The following is a 20,066-nucleotide window of genomic DNA, read 5'->3' as shown; positions in this document are numbered from 1 at the left end:
TTTTGTTCTCTTTCTTTCTTTCTTTCTTTCTTTCTTTCTTTCTTTCATATTTTCACTCCTTCAGTGCAGCTCAGGCTCACTCTTGTGTACCGAAATGTTCAGAAACACACCCTCATGTGCAGGAAATGTGTGCACCCTCCTCCTCCTCGCACACACACACACACACACACAGTTTCTCTCTCTCTCTGGGTCTCAGTTGAACTAGAGTAACCTCTCTCGCTCTCCACCCCAGCTTTGGAGGAGAGTGTGTGTGTGTGTGTGTGTGTGTGTGTGTGTGTGTGTGTGTGTGTGTGTGTGTGTGTGTGTGTGTGTGTGTGTTGCTGCCAAACGTCTGAAAAGAGGATTCTGCTCCTCTCTCTCTCTCTCTCTCTCCCAGATGTTCGCGCTGCTCTCTCTCCCACAGTTTGAGGCGTTGCTATGAATCAAACCAAATATTCCTCCTGACAACAGATGCCTCTCCTCCCTCTCTTCCCTCTCAGCTCCTCTGTGTTCTCACATCAGCTCAAACTGACGAAGATCACAGCAGATGAACAGACCCACTTATCATCCTTTCACACACACACGCACGCACACACACACACACACACACACACACACACACACACACACACACACACACACACACACACACACACACACACACGTGTTGCTTCATTTCCTTCTGTTTTACTCACTCGCAGCGTTTCCTCCCTGAATGTGGCGAAGCTGTCTTCTTCCAGCTCTCAGCTGCTGTTCCAGATGAAATCCCTGCATGCATCTGTTCAAAATGCTGCATTCGTCACGGTGGGAAAAGGATTCAGATAAAGTCGTCTTAGGTCTCATTTCTAGATGGACGAGGAAGCTCAGCTCATTCTCTCTGACATGACGTCTCGGTCGTGATTGGGTATGAAAGGGGCGTCCTGGAAAGGCTCAGCCATTCACAGCGAGGATGCAGTGAGGTTCACCACTTTGTGAACACATGAAGGATGAAGGAGATGAACACTTCAGAAAACTGCTGTCAGTGAACACAGCTTGATTATTGATGACTGATGCTGGTTTTATTTAGCTTCTCCACAGAGTCCAGACTGTTACAGACTCGGTACCTTCAGGGGCTTTTTTCCACCAGTAATAGCGCTGAGCTGATGTCAGCTGGCCAGCGGCTGGTTGGTGTACAAACATCACTTCTGCTCGATGGACATTTGTTTTAAGGTTAACGTGACAGAGTGAATGCAGGTGAACGAGCACCACCTGCCCACGTGGATCACAGATGTTCAACTATGACAAAGTTCCTGTGGATGTCTTTTTTTTTTACCTTTCATCCAAATTCAGGTCTGAGGAGTTGAAACTCAGTAATCGAGGTCGTCCACAGAGGAAACACAGAGACTTGACTTTGATTGTAAATCGATGTTTTTTGTCTCCGGTGCGAGCTGAGGCCGAGCTTCAGCGTCCGGCCTGCGAGGACCACATCGCTCCCTCTTCTTGTGGGACCTTCTGGTTCATGGTGGAAAAACTGGAGGCTGGCTTCTGTTTTTCTTTTCTTTTTTTTTGGTAATTTTCTCCAGGAGTGCCCAGACTTTAAAAGTTGTGTGGCTCAGCAGCTTTGATGCTCATGTGGGTTAAAAATACTGCAGTTTCCTCTCTGCCAACCAACCGGTCGCAGCCTGCTCAGCTTCTCCTCAGCTCAAACCCTCCGGATGAGACGCGGCGGCAGATTCATCCTTCTGTCGCTCACAGGAAGCTCCTGCTCCACTTTTCCAACAGTTTTAATTGATGACCAAACATGAAACAAACAGACCAAACCTAGGACCCACCTACGGAGGCCCTCTGGGGTCATGGCGAGAGCTTTTTTTTGCATTCCCTCACTTCACTTTTCTTCTTCTATTCCCTCTGAGCCACATGTACGTGTCCAGTCAGCTTCTGATGAGGTGACGTTAGTTTAATATCTGACATTCGTTGGTTTTCGTGGCTGCTTCCTTCAGTATCTCCGTGCCAAAGCCTGGATGTCTCTCAGGTTTGGAACATGTTGGAGCTGATTTTGACAGTTTTGATCAACTCAAAATCACCAAGGAAGACGATGCAGACGACGCCTGTTACGTGGAACGACTGTCCCACGTGACAGGCGTCGTTAGGGTTGCCTGTGATGGTGATGATGGGGATCTTCTGTTTCCTTAATTATTCACATTTAAAGATTCTACTTCAATATCTTTCTCATTTATGAATAAACTGGTGTCAAACCGCTTCACACGTCTCAGTCTACCAGCAGCAACAAGTAGAAGCATGTGAACATTCGACGGCAACTTTCAGTTCTTTACGCTGAAGTTCTGCGTTCGGGGACAAAGCTTTAGCGAACTGCTTTATTCTTCAATCTTTCATCTTTCTAAAATCAGACACAGCTTCATATTTACGTTTCCTCAGAGAGGTCAAAGGTCGAGGTCAACCCCAGCGGAGTGTTTGTGGAGGATTAATGCTTTGCTCAAGGAGAAGAGAAGTTCATACTGGCAAGGAATGATGGACTGGTTAAGCTATCCATCGTTTGGCCTCTCACTCATTCATCTACTCACTCACTCACTCACTCATTCATTGATTCGCCTCCTGACTGTTCCTTTGCTCTCATGTTGTATCCTGGATGTGTTTGCAGAAGAAGCCCACAGCCCGTAAATCCATGAGTCAGCCACAGCCCATCTGCTCTTACATAACACTCCCATAATGCAACAGTGCGTGGTGCCTCCCTCAACCCGCAGCCTCGATCCTCCGTACAGACGACGAGCACGCGGGTTTGAACCCCAGCTCTGCCTCCACAAACAAAAAGATCCCGACCGTTAAACATCAGCACCGTCCACTCGACCACGTGTCCAAACTCCCAGCAGGCTTTGTGTTTCCTCATCAGGTGCACACGGCCGCAGAGAGGCGGCAGTGAGGGTCTGAGGCCCAGACGCCATAAAACCTGAAGCCAAACACATCTGCTGGTACAGTAACAGACACACGGACGGCTGAACGAGCCTGAGCTCCAAAAACAAACAGAGCTCAGCGACAGCTGGACCGCACGAGTTCACAAAAGAGCTTTAACTCTCAGAGCTTCTGGTTTGTTCTGCTGAAGTGTCTCCAGTATTCTGGAAAATTTTGAGATGTTGAACTTTTTTGGCCTTGAAATGAAACTGAACGACAACCAGAAAAACAGCTGCTGATACCAGAGTATGGACTCCGGCGCTGCCCTCATGCTTTTCCAGAACCTGCAGGAGCACCGAGGCTGTTTTTAAACAGAACTCAGATGATCTCAACTTTACCGAGAAACCACACACACACACACACACACACACACACACACACACACACACACACACACACACACACACTTACAGGTCCGCGACATCAGGAGCTTTTCTGTCTGTTCAGTGAGAGTTGGCCCGCAGCCCGGATCCTGTTTCTCACTAATTATGGACAGAGGTTAAATTGTAGCGCTGACGCGGAGTCTGCGGGACCCGTCAAGACGGAAGCAATCACCGCACATCACTTCCTGCTACGACTGTCAAAATAAAAGTCTGACTGAGGCGGTATAAGGAGCGAACAAAAAACAAAATTGCGACCACATATAGAAAAATATTGAGATGATAGATAAAAAGAAAAAGGAGAATTTTCTTTCTCATTTCAGATAAAAGCTTTTCTTTTTTTTGTGTGTCACCATTTTGGCTTATTAAGTCGGAATTAAGCCATAATTTGTTCGATGTCAGTCATGTTTTGACTTGAGACACATTCAAAGTTTGATTTTAGGATTTTGAATCCTGATTTGGAGATAATAAACTTAACACATTTTGACATAAAAGTCATCAGTTTAAATGACTTCATGATGTCTTATGTCATTTATTTTCAGTTTTTCTTCTTAACGTTCACCTGCTGCTGAGAGTTGTGTTTTATGTTTTCTTTCTTTCTTTCTTTCTGAATAGAAGCTCCCAACTTTATTGTGAATGCAAAGCACCTATTTCCCGTTTCTCCCTCTCTCTCTCTCTCTCTCTCTCTCTCTCTCTCTCTCTCTCTCCCTTGTGCGTGTGTGTGTGCGTGTGTGTATCTATGTCTATGTGTGCGTGCGTACGCGCGCGCGTGCGGCGCTGCTGTCTCCAGGCTCTCCTCTCCAGGCGCCTCCTCCTCCGAACATGGCGCCGGCCCGCAGCGTTGCTGCTTCCCCGACAGACGACGCAGAGAGGGACAGACGGAGGAGAAGAAGCGGGTAGCGGCTCCCCCTCAACGTCTTAGAGAAACTCTTTGAAAACTAACTCAACTTGACGCACTTCGAGACTTTACGGGCGGCATTTGGAGACGTTTACGCGTCGGGCTGCGCGCCTAACGGAGAGCCCACCTGTCCGACGAAGGTAGATTTCACTCCGTTTCTTCGAGGATGTGAATCTCCTGATTTAAGAGAAGTCACGGAGCAGACAGACGGTGACTCGGGCTCGGAGCTGCTCTGGTCAGAAACATGTGCAGCACCAACACGGAGGCTGGAGAGGAGTGAGTCTTTGTCGGGATTGAACAACTTTTTCCGCTGTTCCACGCCGAGAGGATGGATGGAGAACATTCTGCGCTGTCAGGAGTGGAGAGGGAAAGAGAGAAGCTTCCACCAATTTACAACAGCTCCCCTCCTGCTGTAAGAAAACTCACTCTCTCCTTATTTATCCAACAGCAGTCATGAATATTATCTTTGCTGTGCAGAAAATCTGTTTTTCGTGGTACCAAATGCTTTGATGGTGTAGTCAGTGTCTCAGTGGGGGAAAAGTCTGATTATTGCAGAAAAAACTACTGTTTGTACTTGAAGGCATACAGTAGCTTCAAAATATGATTCCTGAGTCAATAAACATGAACATCATTTATCCCGAGTATGATCAGAAATGATCTATGATACAACTTTATATGGATCTGTAAAAAATAGAGGAGGTGAAAACACATTTTTAAAACCAAAATTCAATTAAAGACAACGTCAATCGTAAGAGGAAAAGACTGAAGACATTGTCGTCCACCGGCCTGTATGATTATTGGATCTTAATTAGAATTGTGTGATAATAGAAAATGTTGTTATTATTCTGTTTCCTGAGTTTTTTATTTTACAGTTTTGGATTTCTGTAGAATTTTCCATAAAACATAGAAAACAAATTAGCAGCATCTCATTTTCATTTCATAGCGTCAAATATCAGCTCCTCAGCTGATCCCATGTCAGATTGTGCCGACTGACTCTGTTTTAAACGTGTTGTTTCGACAGGGACTTCTGTCTTGCAGCCACACAGACTTGAACACAAGATAAACCCTGAACTGTGTGTACAAACGTCCTGAACATGCTCCGCTAACAGTCAGCGTTCGTTGAGTGACAGCGAGCTTCAGATCTGTGGTTTTCTCCCGTTGGAAAAAGTGATGTCGGCGTCTTACATAATGACCCCTGACTTCAGCTCTCCAGCAGCGTCTCATGATGTAACTGGCGGGATTTTAAATGCACAGCATTTAGTGTGTGTTGGCCTGTTAGTCGGTGTTTTAGGTTCGGTTCTCGGTGTCACCCCGGAGCCGACTGGCGGGGTTGCAGGCTGGTTGGTTGATGTCATCTCCATTGTGTCAGGGAGCAGGAATGTGCAGATCAGATGGTTTTGACCAATAAACAGGCTGTCATTGCTCAGACCGACTCCGCTGGTGTCTGGAAATGCCATAAAGTGGCTGCGTGCTCGATTCTCTGGGACTTCAGTCAAACTGACTCTCTGATTCCTCCTCAGAAGTCTTGTGGCCCCTCGAGCTTCGATCGGAGGAAATTCGGGCTCAAAGGTTGGATAGAAAAAGGTCTTAGTTACAGCGGCCTGTCACTGTGTGCAGACCAATAAAAATAGAAGTATTGAAGACAGCTGGAGCTGAAGAGCCCCAGGTCTCTGTTTGTCCTCACCTGAACAGAAACCTAAGCAGAGCTGCTGTTTCTGGAGGCTTCAGGGATTCACGTTAATCTGATTTTCTCCAAACCTCTAAGAGTTTGAGGAAGCGATGATCCTGTTCCATCAGATTCATTTTAATAAGAAGAAAATGAATGAATGAATGAATTTATGGCAGACACTCGCTGGTTCTGCCTGCTTTTCTGTTTGATGTCACCGTAATTTAAACATCCTCTAATTTACAAATTCTGAAACTCATACACGTCACTGTGTCCAGGTGTCAGTCAGGTGTTAATGCAGCACGCGCCTGCAGAACAGCATCAGCGGTTCTTCTCACAGATTCTTCAAATATTCCCTCATGTCATGTTTTGATGCAGAGTGTCATCCAACACGTCTGTCTGAAGTCTTCAACACGCAGTCTGATTTCAGTCGGTCTCAGATGAGAGTTGGCAGTGAGACATGCAGTGAGACATGCAGTGAGACATGCAGTGAACCTGCAGTGAGACATGCAGTGAACCTGCAGTGAACCTGCAGTGAGACCTGCAGTGAGACATGCAGTGAACCTGCAGTGAACCTGCAGTGAGACATGCAGTGAGACATGCAGTGAACCTGCAGTGTCACTGTGTCTCAGCCTGCTGAGGTGTTTATTCTGGTGTTTCCTGCTCTCTGTCACCAAGCTGCAGGTGATCAGCACTCACCTGGATAAAGCAGCCGTCACCTGCACGTTGGCTGCTCAGAGCTCGTCTTGTTTTGTCTGTTAAACACACCGAATGCCGTCTGCAGCCTGATCAGTCCAATCTGTAAAAACCTGAGTGGGTTTGGATGTGGCGCGTCCACCTCGAGTCGACTGTCTGAAGATCACATTAGATCATCTTTGGCAGACTCGGACCTTTTATCCTCCCTGGCTGATGGACAGTAAATGGTATAGCTTGATTTCATTTATCCAGGCAGTTCAACCCAATTTAAAAAGAGCTGCGCGCTCAGATTTAAATGCACAGTCAGCAGAACTGAAAGAACGTCTTGCAGTGGAAAATGTCTTCAGTGCAAATTTGACTGCTGGACTGTTGGTGTTATTTGCAGAAAACAGCGCAGCTCGCTCTCGTCTCTGTACGTTTGTGACGCAGAATCCTCTGGATACGCTAAGTTCAAACATGCTAACTCACATAGCGTCCATTCACCGATCTGGCAGAAATCACGTCTAACGTCATCTAAGCTTTGACTTTGTGCGATAGGTTCACGCAGTACGTTTAAGTGGAGCCAATCTTTAGTTTCTCCTGGATGATATTATCCTCTCATACCACTTTCACACCTAGAGAGCCAAAGGGACCAACGGTGGCCTGAATCTGTCACGACTGGTTGCCAGACTCACCACAGACTTGATGAACGATGCACCAGAATCAGCTCAAGCCTGCTGAGATCAGTTCTATGAGTCATCTCTGGCCCAAAGCTGGACCGGGTGCCGCTAACTAGAGCTGATTTGTAGCCTAAATCAGCCCAAACCTAGTCAAATTTGGCAGCCGGAGTTGGCTCATATGTGTCCTTCTGGTGCCAGAACTGAACTGATTGTGCGTGCAGCGAGCCGTCAGCAGTGCAGCAGCACGGTGACGGATAACGGCCACGGATTTCACACACGTTCGCTCCACGTTTAAAAGAAACCTGGTCTGAGTAAATACCTGGTCCTCGAGTAACTTTAGCTAAAATGTAAAATGTTTATAAATGAGTTTGTTTGGTTTAGAAAAGGACAGACAGACACACACAGTCTCACAATAATCTACAGGATCTGATTGGAGATTAACAGCTGAGAGGAGTGTGTGTGTGTGTGTGTGTGTGTGTGTGTGTGTGTGTGTGTGTGTGTGTTAGGGTCAGATGTGGAGCTCCTCTTGGTGTGGTTTCTCTCTGGATGACAACATTTCCTCTCAGACTGAATGACTGAGCAGAGTTGGACAGAACTGACATCACGAGACTCCCTGAGATAGAAACTGCTGCTAACGCTGCTGATTAATGTCAGATGTGATCCAGGACGTAGTCAGTGTCCATTTCATCAAAGAAAACGACTTGTTGACGGCCTTTTTTCCCCTTGATGAAAACTGAACTGCAGCCGATGTGGATGTCGTCTCTGGGTTTGTTGCTCAGTGATCGTCGCTGTGGTGTCACTGCTCCACCTTTCCCAGAGGTCACCTGTCAATCAGCCACTGTGGGCGGAGCTGTGACGTTGATAATGAAAGAGGAGAGAGAGGAGAGTGATGTGGCTGCTCTGTGGCTTCACTGAGAAAGAAGTATAATTATACACACATCGCTGATAGGTGCAAGGACGAAGCCTCCCAACGTCAGACAGACAGACTGCAGCCCTGCGAGCGCTGCTTGAGCTACATGCTACATGCTCACAGTCACAGTCTGAACATGCTGCTGTGAAGCACTAAAATACTGATTTTCATGTCCTACGCCTGAGTTTAGTGTGTTAGCTGAACACAAAGCACAGCGAAGGCTCACACAAACGTTGTTTATCATAAAACAAAGGACTAGAGTTGATTTCTGATGGTGCTCGATGAAAAGGAGGGGAAACTGATATCTGAGCAGACGTTCATGGTAATTCACCCGATAGCAGAGATTTCACTTAATGCCACAAATGTGAAAGTCATGGAGGCGCTCGAGGAAGAGTCAGAGGAAGGTCAGTGAGATTCATCCGATGTTGAGAGCCTTCAGTCTGGACCACAGTCTTTACATCCACGCAGCTGCTGTGGGATCAGTTGTGGCATCCAGATGAACTTAATGTGTATTCTGTGCTGATGTCACAGATTTGCTTCTTTTCAGTGATGTGTTTCATGTTCTCGCTCTGCGTCTGTGTTTGATTGATCCGATCTGAATGAACAACCTGTTGCATCTCATTAACGCTCACGCGGGGAAGTCGAGCGTCTGTCTGCAGAGACAAGATGAGAGTGAACACGTGTGTGTGTGTGTGTGTGTGTGTGTGTGTGTGTGTGTGTGTGTGTTGTGATATTAAACATGTCGTACCGTGAGGCTGAAAACACACCAGCTCGCTGACTGTCTGAGGTTGTTGCTTCAGATACAAACGGTCCTTTGTTTTTCTCTCCGTGTTGCTGTGCACAAGAAAATGATATGACATGGAAAGAGAAAACGTGTGTGTGTGTGTGTGTGTGTGTGTGTGTGTGTGTGTGTGTGTGTGTGTGTGTGTGTGGGTGCCAGGGCTGATTTTGTTCAGATTTTTCCTCGGGGTCTCTTTTCTCTGGAAACGGATTCATTTTGAACGGCAGATTATCCGTCTTCCTGCTCCTTCTGTTCTGCAGCCCCTGAACACATCACGACTGCAGTGTGTGTGTGTGTGTGTGTGTGTGTGTGTGTGTGTGTGTGTGTGTGTGTGTGTTTGCTGCTGTCAGGAGCGGCTGCGGTGCATCTGTTGATCTCTCCACCTCTCATCCCTCCTCCTCCTCCTCTTCCTCCTCACCGTCTTCCATTCCCCTCTCCTCCTCTTTGTTTTGTAATTTCCCTTTCTTCCTCCTCCTCTAAATCCCTCCTTCCTCCCCTCCTCATGTCTTCCTCTGCAGCTGGCGGAGACCTCAGACCTGTCTGAGGAGCAGAAGGTGCAGAAGCAGATGAATCACAGCGACCTTTGAGGAAATGTCATGTTCGATCCGTTCAGTTCGGGTTCTGTTGTCTGTTCATGCAGCTGAGAGTCTGGATTGATTTAAGAAGTTCTGTCCTGGTGAGAAACATCTGAGAGTGCAGACAGTCAATTTATCATTAAACTCGTTCTCCCGCTCTGTCGAGCGCTGGCGGCCACTTCCTGTTTGTTTTCATTTACAGATGAGCACTGTTGTTCAAACGGCTGATATTTTCGGCCGTTTCTCGTCTCTTTTTTGTCACTAATAGACGGCGAATGTGGCGTTTCTGAGCTGCAGTTTCTGAAGTTGTGTTTGAGCCTCGGCTGCTTTTTCAGATGGCTTTTCTTTACGTTATGATCATACGTTTGAAATGTCAGTGTCATTATTGGCACACGTCGCAGGCGCATCCACGAGCTTTCGGTTTAAACGCTGTGTTTTTATACGTGTTTCATCATGTGTGTTATTTTCTTTATCACAGTTTGTCACAAATGTACTTTTTACTGTCGTTTGTGAAAATAAAGTTAAGATTAAACTTTATTTATTAAGCACTTCCAGCTACGCTTTACCACATGATAGACATGTGTGCGTGTTCTGATCAGAGGGTTGGCGCTTCGATCGCCTGCATTGATCCTGATGGTTAACGCTCTGCATGCTCGCACGGTGTGAGTGTATGTATGCACGCTCTGAGGTCACTTCCTCTACAGAGGAATCACCTGATGAGTCGCCACGTTGTTTCTGTGTTTCTGACCTCTCTGTTCCTCCTGGTGATGATGTCATCTTCCTGCGCCAGGGTTTGGGGCGAGGAGCGAAGCAGCCGTTTCCGTCCTTCGGCACCTTCATCTCCACGCTGAGCCAGCGGAGGGACGCCGGGGGGAGGGGCTTCACCGGCGCCATGACGGGAACCCTGACCAGCACCCAGTGGTTCAGACACGGTGAGTCCACGTCCACTGTTCTGGGATCAGGCGAGTGACTTCATCACGCCGTCAGACAGAGCAGTCAGGCCTCGTGTGTTGTGAGCACACGTTAGTTTAGATTTTTAAAAATCTGATCATTTCTGTTTTTTCAAGAAGACTAATGTGAAAAAATCAGGGGGCTGAAAAATGAAGGTTGGAGTCTGCTGAACGTTACAGCAGAGATCCAGATTTTATCCTCATATCTGGAACTTTTTCAGTTCAGTGCTTATGAAAAACAGAAGTTTGTTGTTTTATTTTCCCTCAAACCAGATTGAGGCTAAAACTACAACCTGGCAGGAGAACGGAAAAAGGAAAAAAGCCTCCGGACTTTTTCATTTGTAGTTGTTGTTTTCTGACGGCTGCTCAGGTGAACTCTTTTTCTAAATCTGTGTTAAAGAGAGGCCCTCGCAGCATCTCACGCTGTGTGCGAGCTTCACGAGTCTCAGACGCTCCTGCGGTCTTATTTGCCTCCGTAGAAGCTCGGATGTTGGCAGCAGAGCGGCTCAGTGTCACAAACTGCAGCCTGGATGTCAGCATGTTGCGTTCGCTGCCTTTGTTCTCTGGGACACTGAGGTCTCTGTCTGTGTCTGGGATGTAATGATGTGTTACTTCCTCTGTTTACAGTGTGCTCGATGTACGTACTCAGACTGTGTTTACGTTGAGCGGCGAGCAGCGACTCAGAGCTCCAGACTGGAAGCTTTTCAGAAACGAGGGAAGAAGGAGAAAAGCTGTTCATGTTTTCCACTTGATGGCCGGGTATTTTAAAATCTCACAGACGGCAGAAAAGCACAGGATTGCTCTTCTAATTAGACATTCACAGGCCTTTTGTGGGCCATTAAAGTCTGAGCTGATTCACAGCTGAAGCTTCTTTTTGTCCCGTTTCACCTTCATGCTTCAGAAGATTTAAGAGCTGATCAGCGATCAGACGCGTCAGACTCTGAATGGACGTTCTACCTGCTCGGCGCGTCTCAGAAAAAACGAAAGTTTTACTGAGCTCTCAGAAAATAAACATGGGAATGAAATCTGAAACTGCGACAGAGATAAAAAACATGTCATGAGGCTCTTGACGGCGGTGATTTGACATTAAAGGGAATGTTGCTTCCCGTTAAAGGCGAGGTTATTTCTGACTGCCGTGAGAACGCAGACCCAGCACAGAGCTCACCAGCCCGCTTTGTCACCACGGCTACTGATGCCAGAATAATTATGCAAACCTCCACCCAAATGAAAACCATATGAAAGTGAAAACACTCTCACACACACACACACACACACACACACACGCACACACACACGCACACACACACAGAAGATAGCGCAGCATTCCTCGGGCCCGTTACGTCGTCCGGCCTGCTGGATAATCACCACAATTTGCTTTTTCATCTGTAAAGTATTACAGGAGGTTTGTGTTTCCTTTTGATATTGTCAAACACGGCTTTGTGTGCCGGAGCTGAGCTGAGTTTCGTTTCGGGGTCGGAAAACAATAACACCTTTCCTAGAAACACTGGAGTGAAAGAGTGGCTCGCTGTGGGAGGAGATTAAAAACTTTATTGATCTCAGAAGGGAAACGGGGCGCTGCAGCAGGATGCAGTGAAGAAAACTGCAGAATCTGTTGTGTAAGTATGTGTTTACTGTTGTTTCCGTCACGTTTGAAGGTCATCTGCTGCCATCCCATTGGTTCTCCTTTAAACATCCCTCGTTTCCTCAATGCTGAAAGAAAACTAGATTAACCACCTTCGCCGCCCGTGTCAGTCCAGACTCACATCTTATCTGCAGTGAAGACTCACTGTACTGAATAACGTCCAGGGAGACACCTGCTGTCTTCACTCAGAGTCTGATTGTCCAGAGGAGTTCAGAGGGCTGATGGAGAGCTTCTTCACATGGAGCGACGACAATCACCTGAGGATCGACATCAGCTCAACCAATCAGCTTCTGCTGGACTACGAGGCTTCAAATATGGACGCTGCTGCAGAGAAGCAACATGTTGTAAAACGTGGACGCTTCACACGCGTTGAACCCGACAGCACAGAGGATCTGAACAGTCAGCAGTTTGAGGGTGGAGACACCAAAACCAAAATGTCATCACTTCATCGTTTTACCCAAAGTTTGTCTGAACTCTCGCATTGTGGACAAAAGTGTGTTTTGTGAGGTCGCAGTGAGCTCGATCAGCTGATCCTTGAGTTTTTAGGCGTTCACGACAGTCAGATGGACGTGGAGCGTAATGATTATACATTTGTAGTTTATAGAGTGAATTGTGGGATTAATGAGCTCTCGAGGTTAAACTACGACAGCAGTCAGTTAATTTAGAAACACAGTGAATGTGCTAATGGATAATAAAGTCTAATACACCAAATTAAATCATTCATGTGGTCAGATACAAACTAATAGCAGCCGAGAGAAGTCTCATCATGTTATTTAGATCCATTAATTAATGACACTTTGAACAAAGGGTGACATGAGCGTGACATCAGCCGACTGCCTGTGTGTGTTCGATGTGTGTGTGTTTATTAGAACCGTTTGCTTTCCTGTCCCGCTGGACAAGCGTCCACGGTCAGCGTCTCCTCTTGTCTCTGTGGCTCCCTCTCAGCAGGAGCAGTGACATGAATTAATGGATGACACTTGATGACAACGCTGGAGGAAGATAACAAGGAGTCCACTTACCCATCATCCAGCTGAAATCAAAGGCTCCGCCGGAGTGAACTTTGATGAAAGAAGAAAGAGGAGCGGGAGGAGGACGTCCTCGGAGGTCTCGAAGGTGACTCCTCTGATTAAAGGGTGTCATGACGACCGAGGCTTATTGCTGTCAGGACTGAATTGGGTGACGCGCAAGCTGACAAAGGAGGAGTAAACAGGAAGCTGTGAAGGAGGAGGGTGGAGGGTGAAAAGATGGAGGGATGAGTGTTTTCTTCTCCTCCTGTGGGAGCTGTGAGCAGATGTCACTTTTCCATCTGCTCCCATCGACGACATTAACAGCTAATTAATGCGTTTCATGGCCAGGCTGCCACGAAACGCGCTGATGTTCACGGCCCCCAGAGGATGACTCACTCTCAGTGATTTCTGATGAACCCTCCTGCAGCTCCACCATCAGAAATCTGTTTCCGTCGTGAGGAAAGCTAACGGCTACGTTCTCATGACGTGATGTGGATGTGACTGGTCACCAGAGGATGAATCTCACTGTTTCTCCAGGAGAGGACGTTATTGGTGGAGGATCTTCAGACGCTGGATCCATATCAATAGTGGACTACGTCACTGATGATGGTGTTCAGTAGGAAATGGACTCAGAGACACTTCAGAAAACTGCTGTCAGTGAACGCTTGATTGATTGGAAAGAGCTTTAGATGACCACATTTCTGTTCCCTGAAGGAGACCCTCCTTCACTGTGATGACCTCATGACCTTTTCTCCGGCGCCACCTGCAGCTCAAACTCGGCGTGTTCAGCTCCTCTGCTGTTAGCAGAAGAGGAATTGTTTAGGTTCCTGATCGCGCCGGCGTTTGTCCGTCTGTCCGCCTCTGTTCTGTTGTCTCTTTCATCTTCTGCTCATACAATCTGTCCACGCCTACAGAATGAGCACCCACAATGCACCTGGACAGGCCTGCTGGTGACTATTGTCACCGTGGAGACGGATTCAATAGGAGGCTAATTATAAGCAGAATGGACGGACGGTCATGTGAGAGAGTGTGTGTTTCTCTGTGAGTGTGTGTGTGTTTTGTGTTCACACAGCGCAGTCTGGCCTCTGTGATTACACACTGATTGAGGTTAATAGCTGTTGTGTGTGTGTGTGTGTGTGTGTGTGTGTGTGTGTGTGTCCTCTTCCTCTTTTGGTCTCTATCCTCTGAACCCTCACATGTTTTCAGACAGTAACAGTAACGACGGCTCTTGTCTCTCTTTGTTTGCTGTCAAACCTTTTTTCCTCCATCTTTGATTTCAGGCTCTTTGAACTGTCAGCAGTCATCAGGACTTCGGTGTGTCCATCAAAGCGCTGCCTGCTTTGATTGTTTGATGCATTTATTAACTGATGGATGAATCCAGTGAGCACGTCGTCTCTAGCAACATGACAGATGTAGAGCTGCGACTCTGAAGTAGTTTTAAAAAATGTTCGAACAATCAGAGCTTTAAGCGCTGACTGAACGTTACGTCCTCTGTGTCTCTCACTCAGGGAGAGAGCTGCCTCCCATCTGCAGCGACGTCCGTCAAAAGCAGCGGCTCTCCATCGACACCCTGCCCCCGGAGGTCAAGGCTCCGTTCCCCTGCGACCCCGTCATCCCCCTGCGCACCAAGACCACCAAGGACTTTCAGTGAGTTTCCGGTCCCTGAGCCAACCCAAACACGAGCACCGTGAGCCAGGCCTCGTTTGTCTGTTTAAACGTGTGTGTGTGTGTGTGTGTGTGTGTGTGTGTGTGTGTGTGTGTGTGTGTGTTGCCAGGGAGGACATGGAGCACGCCGTCCAATCAGGTGACTGGAGGGAGATCCGAGAGTTTTACCTGACCACCTTCGACTCCTTCATAGAAATCAACGCAGCCTTCAAGGTAGAACACACACACACACACACACACACACACACACGCACACACGCACACACACACACACACACACACACAGTCTGGCCCTCAGCTGAGTGTCTGTTGTGAGAAAGCTCTCTTCGATGTTGTTAAACTTTCCCCAGACGCCGTAACCGTTTTACGATGGAAAAGCATTTTTTGGGCTGTTTTCCTCTCTTCTCATGCTCGCTCCCTCTCCGTCTTTCCACATGTTCTTCCTCGCTCCTCCCTCCTTTCCCAGCGAGAGGCGAACGGATCGTTTAACACCGTGGACGACTCGGGAGTCAACGCCAAGTTCGTCAACGCCGTTTACGACGCGCTGCTCAGCACTGTAAGCGAGACAAACACGAGCACACGTTCGAGCACGTGAACGAGGAAACGTGCTGAAACCATTTTAACCGTCCCGGTGAACGCCGCGGCGTTCTGGGACGTCGACTCAACCTTCTCCTTGTTTCTGTTTTGATGCGATGTGTGTTTAGCCTCAGGACATCCAGAAGTCGGTGCTGAAAGGGATCATCAACAGCCTGCTGAGGGAGTGGAAGGGGTGAGGACGCCTGATGTCGCGTCATGTGGTCGTTTGTGTAGCACGGATGTGAGTCCACCTCGGTCGTTCTCTGATTCTCCTTTGTTCTGTTTTCAGGCCGCGGACAAAAGACGACCTGCGAGCTTATTTCATTCTTGTTCAGGTGAGACTGAAAATCCTTCAGGCTCAGCGAACGCGATGCAGAGTGATGCTTCCTCTGCTGAGACCAGGCCGGACGCCGTGGAGCGTCTCATCGGGCTCAGAGTGTGAACACTCGCCGTTAATGATCGCTGAGAGGCTCGACTTCCATCCTTATCATTGAAAGATGTTCTGTAGTGCTTTACGGTCACATGCTTCACTCAGACGAAGACAGAATGAGCAGAAAAACGATAGAAATGAAGTTAGAAAGAGAGCGGCTGTTCATGCTGTGTGAAGCGTCACTGCTGTCAAGGTTGGACCAGTTCAGGTGTTTTTAAGGTGTTTGAACTGCTTGTTTGTCAGGTGATCAGTTCACACCTGAGAACGGAGCGACCTAACATCGAGCTGGTTCAGAGTCGTCTGTCTTCTCAATCAGCGTTTATTTAATCTGTATTTCTTCATGATTTTAACATAATAAAACAGCGATTACCTTGTGAGGGTTAGAGCACACCTTCAGGCAGAGCAGCACGGCGTCCTGCATCTCCTCACCTGGTTTCATCCATGTCCTAAAACCCACCACTCTTTTTTTAGTGTAGTTACAAATGTCTTATTTCTATATGTCATGTGTCTTAACCACAAGCCCACCAGGAATCTGTCCTGTCCTTCCCTCCTACGTCTCTGTCTCTTTCCTATTTCCTCCATTTCTGTCTTTTTCTGTTTCTGGGTTCCTTTCTCTGTCTGTCTGTCTGTCTCTCTCTCTCTCTGTCTCTCTGTCTCTCTGTCTCTCTCTCTCTCTCTCTCTCTCTCACTCTCTCCCCCCCCCTCCTTCTCTCTCTCTCCAGTCTGATTTCCATATATGGTTTTGGGAATTAGAATCAGATAAAGACAGGAATCCACAGTAGTTCCACTGTGGTTCCACGCTCCATCAACACACCACACAGACACACCACACAGACACACACACACACACACACACACACACACACACACACACACACACACACACACAAGCCAAATATCTGATTTTGTCCCTCTGGACCTTGAGGACTCGCCTCGTCTTCCAACTCTCATGAGAACAAAACCGCACACACACACACACACACACACACACACACACACACACAGATGGGGACTGGGTGAGGTCATGTTGGAGTTGAGGACTGCTGGTTTCCTGTCTGATGACGACGCTGCCTCCTTTATGGGCTGTGGCTCCACACTCTGCTCTCCTCTCCTCGTCTCTGACTGAACCAGCTCTCTGGGATTATCTCGTGTCTTTTGTTATTATTTTGCTGCGTCCGAACGCCAGCCGAGCCAGCGGATCCTCGCGTTCTCACCCTGAGCGCTGAGAAAAAGCACAACAGCCGTTAAAATCCAGCTCGAGTCCTGAACCGCCGTGAAATCTGACACAGATCCTGGTCCCTGTAGTTCTGAACCAGGTGTTGACAACGTCATTAACAAGCCGATGACTTCTCAGTTACACTCAGTGCAGACTCAGCATGTTCACAGTGGAAATGATGAAGTTTTAAAGAATCGTTCTGATTTATCTGAACTTTATTTGATCTTTGAGTTATAACTTTGCACTGAGATTTCAGAACAGTGACATCGTTCATGTTTTCTTGACCAATCAGACGACAGAAGTAACTCTGTGGACCAATGATCAAACTACCAGAATTGGACTCAGATGCCTGAAAGAGAGAAGCTAATTTACAAAAACTCCAAAGCTTTTCACAATGTGACATATTCTGCTGTGTGTGTGTGTGTGTGTGTGTGTGTGTGTGTGTGTGTGTGTGTGTGTGTGTGTGAGCGCGTGCGCGCCCATAGAACCCCCAGTATTCGAGCACCAGCACTTATGTGATCTACGCTCACCTGCTGAGGCAGATCGCAGCTCTGTCTGAGGCCGACCACCACTTCCTGGTTCACTGGCTCAAAAAGTAAGTGTGTGTGTGTGTGTGTGTGTGTGTGTGTGTGTGTGTGTGTGTGTGTGTGTTAACCTTGGATGTCGGTTTGCAGGCAGGTTGCTTTCGCGACCTCTTCCTGTGTTTAAAATGTAACAGAACTTAAATGGAGTCTGGCCCTTCAGCAGCAGAATCAAAGGTTAAGACAGAAGCGATCATCGCTCCCTCTTTAAGCATCGCAGCGGTTACACGTCGAGCAGACTGTAAAGCCCTCTGAGGGATATTTGGGATTCGGGGCTCTGTAAATAACTCCTGGACGTGGAGGCGGACTGGCTCGTGTCATCTCGTCTTTGCAGCAGGGTTAGCGAGTGATTGATTGTATGATGGGAGCATAAATTTGAAGCGTTTCCATCTGCTTTGCTCTGGCTCTCAGTCCTCTGCAGATATCACAGACGCATCCAGCTTTGATGAATCTCTCTTGTAATTTTGTACAAACAGCAGCAGTTGCGTTCTTTTTAGCTCCCAGCATCGTTCTTCATCATCCGTGTTCCCTCTGATCTGAGGGGCAGGCGTCACCTTCGCCGTCTTTCAGACTGGCTGCACCTTTTTCATGACTGTCCAGATTCAGATCTTGCAGCTTTCCAAATGTAAAGCAAATGTCAGCCTGAACGAGGAGCGCTGAAGAATGCATCCTGTTTGTGGTGATGATTTACAAGCGAGCTGCTTCAAATTACAAGTTCTGTTTGGTTCTTCTCGGATCCAGAAACCCAGTTTCTGCATCCAGCGCTGCTATTTTTTCCCTCTTGAAGTGTCTCTATTTCTGTGCATGTGTGTGTTTCAGAGTCTGTGCCGACTCTGCCAAGCTGCTGATGTTAACCAGTATTAACTTTAAGTATGTGTGTCTGTGTGTGCGTGTGTGTGTGTGTGTGTGTGTGTGTGTCAGGCTGTCGGTGAGGCGTTTCAGGCAGCTGGTAGAGCGCCTCCTGCAGTTCATCTCCACCCGCCTGTTTCCTGCAGAACCAGACGAACTTCCTCCTTTGGCCAAATGCTCCTGGTGGATTCCCTCCGCAACCAAAGTGCTCGGCCTGTTCAGTGCGTGTCTCACACACACACACACACACACACACACACACACACACACACACACGCATTCACACCACCTTAATGACTTGCTTTTCCTCAGATGCAGCCAACAGTGTGTCCTCTCCTCCCATCATGCCGTTCACCGACTTCTACAACATCACTCTGGAGCACATAGACTTCATGGAGGAGTACAGGACCTGGCAGAACTACGGCAACTCAAACAGGTCGGAAATCTGTTCTTTTACTGAAACGACTGCCCGATAAACTGCAACCAAACTTCGTCACATTGGCAATTTGATGTTTTTGGTGGAAAAATGTTGCCCGGCCCGCTTTCAGTGCTGTTTAATAGATTTCTTGCTTGACCAGATTTCGTCGGTTCGCTGACATCAGCAGCTCTCAGCGGTGTTTGTGTTGGCTTGTTTTGTGTTCCCACATGTGAACACACTTTAGATTATGTTCTACAGATGAACTATCCAGACTGCAACGCTGCAGCAAAACTTTAACACTTTTTATGGAACAGCACAACACAAAAGCTGCTGCTGGAGTATTTTGGAGAACATGCTGCAGAACAGAGGAGTGGGATCGAGGTGGGACCGTAGACGATGTCATACGACTGTCTGTGGGGGATCAATAGATTCTAGACTTATAGATACAATAAATTGATAATGCATGGATGATAAATGGACAGTAGCTGATGGCGCAGTGGAATAGACAGTGAGAGTTTTCCCAGGCGAAGCGTCTTTGGTCTGGCCCGCTAATAAGGAGCAGAAATGCTAACAGATGTGACAACATATTAGCTTGACTAAGCACAGCCCGTGACCGAGGGTGATGGTAGCTCCTCCAGGAGATTCCTGGAAGTGGGACTGAGCGTCTCCTCCAGAGCAGAGACGAAGTAACGTTCCCACAGCCGCAGTTTATCCTCAATCATGGAAAGACTCTCAGAAGCCGTGAAGTGTGTTTCACGCTGCGTCACGGCTCGTTAACGTCTGATAAAGGAAATAGATCCAGAGTTTGCCGTTGAACCGCTCGCCTCTGAACGTCTGGCTGCAGTGGATGGGAACGCTGCTCCTTTCGTGCTTGGAGGGTGTAGATTTCACATCCTGCTCATTTGGATAAAGCCTGTAATTTCAAAAAGTCTTGAGAGTCAGGAATGAAGTGTGTTTCTCTGGAGACTTTAAAAAAACAGATGAAAAAATACCTTTTCAGGGTGGCTGAACCTTTGACGCGTCCTCTGTCCTCCTCAGGTTTTCCTTCTGTCAGTTTCCCTTCATCCTTTCGACAGTGGTGAAGAAAGCCATCATCCAGAAAGACTCTGAGCAACAGATGATCAGTCAGGCCAGGGTGAGACACACACACACACACACACACACACACACACACACACACACACACACACACACAGTTAAAGTCTGCAGACATGCATTTGTTGCTTTTGTGCGTTCTTGTAG

The 20,066-nt window shown here is 47.6% G+C and overlaps 1 protein-coding gene across 1 annotated transcript in view; it reads left to right on the top strand.

Moving 5' to 3' along the window:
* The first annotated feature begins 4,054 nt into the window (after positions 1 to 4,054).
* Positions 4,055 to 20,066, top strand: part of hectd2 (HECT domain containing 2) — a 41,330-nt gene continuing 25,318 nt past the window's right edge. Inside the window, exons 1-11 of the mRNA XM_076743439.1 lie at positions 4,055 to 4,615; positions 10,281 to 10,422; positions 14,598 to 14,736; positions 14,865 to 14,967; positions 15,221 to 15,310; positions 15,459 to 15,523; positions 15,620 to 15,665; positions 17,462 to 17,571; positions 18,479 to 18,627; positions 18,719 to 18,842; positions 19,863 to 19,959. Coding sequence (XP_076599554.1) covers positions 4,532 to 4,615; positions 10,281 to 10,422; positions 14,598 to 14,736; positions 14,865 to 14,967; positions 15,221 to 15,310; positions 15,459 to 15,523; positions 15,620 to 15,665; positions 17,462 to 17,571; positions 18,479 to 18,627; positions 18,719 to 18,842; positions 19,863 to 19,959 — 1,149 coding nt within the window. The 5' untranslated portion in view covers positions 4,055 to 4,531. The remainder of the gene's footprint in view (positions 4,616 to 10,280; positions 10,423 to 14,597; positions 14,737 to 14,864; positions 14,968 to 15,220; positions 15,311 to 15,458; positions 15,524 to 15,619; positions 15,666 to 17,461; positions 17,572 to 18,478; positions 18,628 to 18,718; positions 18,843 to 19,862; positions 19,960 to 20,066) is intronic.

The sequence above is a fragment of the Chaetodon auriga genome, chromosome 11 (genome assembly GCF_051107435.1).
Source record: "Chaetodon auriga isolate fChaAug3 chromosome 11, fChaAug3.hap1, whole genome shotgun sequence".
NCBI classification, from domain to species: domain Eukaryota; kingdom Metazoa; phylum Chordata; class Actinopteri; order Chaetodontiformes; family Chaetodontidae; genus Chaetodon; species Chaetodon auriga.
The sequence above is the reverse complement of the archived record's forward strand: the minus strand, read 5'-3'. Positions and strand labels throughout refer to the sequence as shown.